The following is a 4,268-nucleotide window of genomic DNA, read 5'->3' as shown; positions in this document are numbered from 1 at the left end:
CACTACTATTCATGATTGAACAAAACTTTTGGCAGGTACTGTATGAAAAAGTATGTTTAATGAACAACAGTCGAGAGTATAATGAGCTTTTTTCTCCCTACCTACGATTTTGCCAACGCGCATCCAAGACATTGGAAGGGGCACATCGCTAGAGAAAGTAAATGAAGTATAATATTAGGATCAATTGTCGTAATGTTAGCCTCAAAATTGTGATATTTTCGAAAATATTATTTATCAATATTGCACACGTTTCATGTTCGGCTCAGGTTGTAGAACTTTTGAGAATTGTCGTACACATAAATCAGATTTTAAAAATAATTGGAAATATTAAAAAAGCTGTTCTGTAGGTGCTCTTGGAAATTAATAAAAACTAACGCGAACACCTTTCTGTGAACGACGTTTACAACCTGGGACAACGCAAAGCAATCTGCATTTTGATTTTATCCATGGCGGACGTTTATCTACTTCTACTATTAAATTTTTTAAAAGATAAAGTTAAAGATTTTTATTAAAAAATGCATTCTTAAAATTATTTTTGGTTGATTGCTGAAGCCTAGTCAATTTATTTTTCTTGCTTGCACTGTTTTTGTAACAATGAAAGAAAATTTCCGATAAATTGAATTCTATATGTTTGTTCTGCAGAACATGATGTTAAAGCGGGTTCGTGGAATCCTGTTATGAAAATAATAACACACAGGACAAAATTTAAAAGTTTTTGATTACATACGTGCCCATGAACCGTATTTCTTAACCAACGACTGCAGTTCTTGGGGCAAGAAATACGGTGCCAGTATTGAATGTGAAAGTTGCAAGAAACTCCACAGTGTGTCAGACAAATAAAAGAAAATTGCTACTAGTCCGATAATCGCCAATATTATAACATAGAAATTGCAACAGAACATGCTGAACCTGCAACAAAGAGAAAAACAAAAATGGATTAAACAATTCATTATTAAGGAAATAATTAATTTATATTTAATTGCAATATGTATCAGTGGTCGTACAAACTCAATCGCAACCTCAAAGGACCGGTCCTGGCTGAGTAAAACAATATGTAAAAATAAGTGAACCGATAAAATTCTTATCTAAGAAATCAAGCAAATACCTTAATAAGCCAACAATAATTTTTATAAATAGATTAATAAATTAATAATGTTGAAAGCAGTTTTTGACTTCAAACAATTTGGCAGTTTCTGTCTTAACCGCTCGTTGAAGTCTCCGGTTAAAAAATTCAATAAACCGTTAAAATTTTTAGCTAAGGAATTAAGCAAATACATTAATGAACCAGCAATAACGTTTATAAATAGATTAATGAGTTAATAATGTTGAAAGCAGTTTTGGATTTCAAACAATTTGGCACTTTCTGTCTTAAATGCTGATTGAAGTCTCAAAGAAAATTCAGTAAACCGTTACAATTTTTAGCTAAGGAATTAGGCAAATACATTAATAAACCAAAATAATGTTTATAAATANATAATGTAAACAACCTCAGTATACTTGCATAACGTATAACTCATATTAATAGAGCTTTTATGATATATAATTATTATTTTGTAATCCATTTATTTTGACATTTACGTTGGTTAAAAAGTGGAAGAAAATGATTTGATAACTGTAAATTTAAGTTTCATTTTCTAATTACGGAAATTCGTTATAATTCCTAAGTATTATATTACCTGAATCCCATGGGCCCAATAACCTGTAGTGTGATCAACACGACCTAGCAAATTTACAGCGGATTTGGCGTATGTTTCAGCGTCAGGAACAAATAGGCCACTCTCCTGTAGCCTGTTGCTAAATTGGTTCATTTTGGTATTAAGAAAAAGAGGCGATAAGTGTTGAACAGTAATACCATACTTTGAATATTCATGTCTAAGTGCCATAGTAAAGCTTTTGACGTAAACCTATAAAAACATATACAAAAATATTACGTTATAAATTACTATAAAATGGAGAAGCATCAATAAATAATTAAAGAAATTTTTTTTTCTTTGAATTCTAGTTGTGTTAAAATTTTATAGAGACATTTAAAATTTGTAAACGAGATAAGACACCTTCTCAGGTATGAAGGGCTAGTTAAAGACATATTAGAAACAGAAACAGGAGTTAAAAGGAGTAAAGGTAGATCTAGATTAGATTACTATTCACAAATAGTTAAGGATGTGAGATGTTCTAATTTTAAGGTTAATGCGAAGGTTAGCTCAGAATAGAAAAGAGTGGAAGTGGGTGTCCAACCAGTCTTAGGGCTGACGAACTTATAATGATGATTATACCATTTTGAGACAAATTTTTATAAAACTTCGTAATTCTGGTGTAGTTTATAGACAGAACGAATGAGACATTTGTCATATCGTGATTTCCGATGACCTTTTCATAGAAGTTTACCGCCAGTGAGGTCAAGTACGACTTGATAACTTTTAAAGTTGGTTGTTGATGGCTATTCACAGTCTACTCAAACTCACACCATACCTTCAATTGCCGAAAGACGTAAAAATCCCTTGGTGCGAGGTCTGGACTATACGGTGGATGATCGGAAATATCTTACTTAATTGTTTGAGAAGACTTGTCATCATATTGGCACAGTGCTGTCATGAATGAAACCCACGATCATCCAGCGTATAGTCCAAACCTCACACCAATTGATATTCACCTCTTTTGACAATTACAGGCATGATTACATGGACAAAGCTTTGTCATCAACAAAGAACGCTGGCATCATTTTCTAATGGTTGAAAAAAAAATAATTTACTTAAATTTTGCTCACGTTGTGTCTTAGAAACCACTTCAAAGCATTTAAAATTACGGTAATTAATTACACTGTATACTCATTTAGATTATCTAACCTGTAGTGAATTTCTGGGAGATAAGTAAATGAAATAACTCTTGTTTCTTTTACATATGTACTTAACAAGAAGACGCAATACTTAAATAGAATTGCATGAATTTGCAAACAAAATAATTTTGAAACGCATTATATAACAATGTTGCCTTTTTTTAGCAAGTGAAAGTGAATTAACTGTGCATTATAATAACAAATTTATTCAACAAATAGGTCTAATGGATATTAATGAAAAAATATCTAGTAAGTCATTTAATGAGTACAATACAAGAAATAGAAGAACGATTTCTTTAAGAATGACTTATGTTTTTATTATTTTAGATTAACTTAATTGAATAGAAATCTGTAAGACTCAAAAATTAATTTAAATAAGACACGTGGGATCAAAAAAATAATTTTATCCGCATGAACTCAGATTTCAATACGTTTTAATTATTTCGAAAAATAATCCAATTTTTATACTTTGCACACTATATTTTATAACCCCTTGTTACGCTAATATGTAAAATCTGCTGTTATGTTGTTTCATTATTTATGAGCCACCCTGTACATATTATAAAATTTAAACTATTAAATACTTACTTTACTAGCTGAATAAACATTCATAAGTGGTAACGGCTGAAGTTCTGCCCCCGACGAAACATTAACTATTGCCCCTCTTCCTTTATTCTTCATTTCTTCAATTATCATTTTGGTCATCATTGTTACGGCTCCCACATTAATATTAATTATATCCCATAATTCTTGATCTGGTACTTCCCCCAAATACATGGGATACGAATATTGCTTGCCAACATTATTTACTTAAAAAAAAAATATTGATTTTACATACCCACAAATAACGTACGTATCTGTAATACAACATTTCTTATAATTTAAAATATCGTACATGGGTTTGGATTATTTCTTAAGCTCTAAGCCAATCAGTTTCTTGTTAAATGTTATAACTGGTTTAGTCCTTGTGTTTATGTCTTTCCCAACAACTATACATACGCTCAAAAATAATTACACATTGGGAAAATGCATAAAACGCCAGTTGCAACCAGTTTTAAAAAGGCCTACTTGAAGTGCTGGTTTTTCCTTAACTTCGTTAGGGACTCTGAACGTAATATTTATAGGCGTAAAACACTTGCTTCAGGCATCAAAACTTCTTAAAATCGCTTGTATATTTGAAGATGAACGGTCGACATACTTTTTAATTAATAATACTACTATTATTTATTTAATAAACGTTTAAACAGCCTTACCTAATATTCCTACAGGAATAGATCCCAGTTCTCTACGAACCGTTTCAACAGCTTTAGGTCCTTGAGAAAAATCAACTGCTATCACTTTCGTTTTTACTCCACATTGCGTTTCTAAAGTTAAAACATGTAGTTTACAATTACAGTTACAAATAAATGATTACATTTAAATTTTGTTATAATAT

At 30.9% G+C, this 4,268-nt stretch overlaps 1 protein-coding gene across 1 annotated transcript in view; it reads right to left on the bottom strand.

Annotated features, from left to right (window-relative positions):
* Positions 1–1,557: 1,557 nt before the first annotated feature.
* The window catches only part of LOC108732913 (hydroxysteroid dehydrogenase-like protein 1), a 25,754-nt gene continuing 23,043 nt past the window's right edge, over positions 1,558–4,268 (bottom strand). Inside the window, exons 4-6 of the mRNA XM_025980128.1 lie at positions 4,087–4,197; positions 3,422–3,642; positions 1,558–1,904 (exon numbers count right to left, since the gene is read on the bottom strand). Coding sequence (XP_025835913.1) covers positions 1,668–1,904; positions 3,422–3,642; positions 4,087–4,197 — 569 coding nt within the window. The 3' untranslated portion in view covers positions 1,558–1,667. The remainder of the gene's footprint in view (positions 1,905–3,421; positions 3,643–4,086; positions 4,198–4,268) is intronic.

Source organism: Agrilus planipennis, unplaced genomic scaffold (assembly GCF_000699045.2).
Source record: "Agrilus planipennis isolate EAB-ADULT unplaced genomic scaffold, Apla_2.0 scaffold22, whole genome shotgun sequence".
Lineage (NCBI taxonomy): Eukaryota > Metazoa > Arthropoda > Insecta > Coleoptera > Buprestidae > Agrilus > Agrilus planipennis.
The sequence above is the reverse complement of the archived record's forward strand: the minus strand, read 5'-3'. Positions and strand labels throughout refer to the sequence as shown.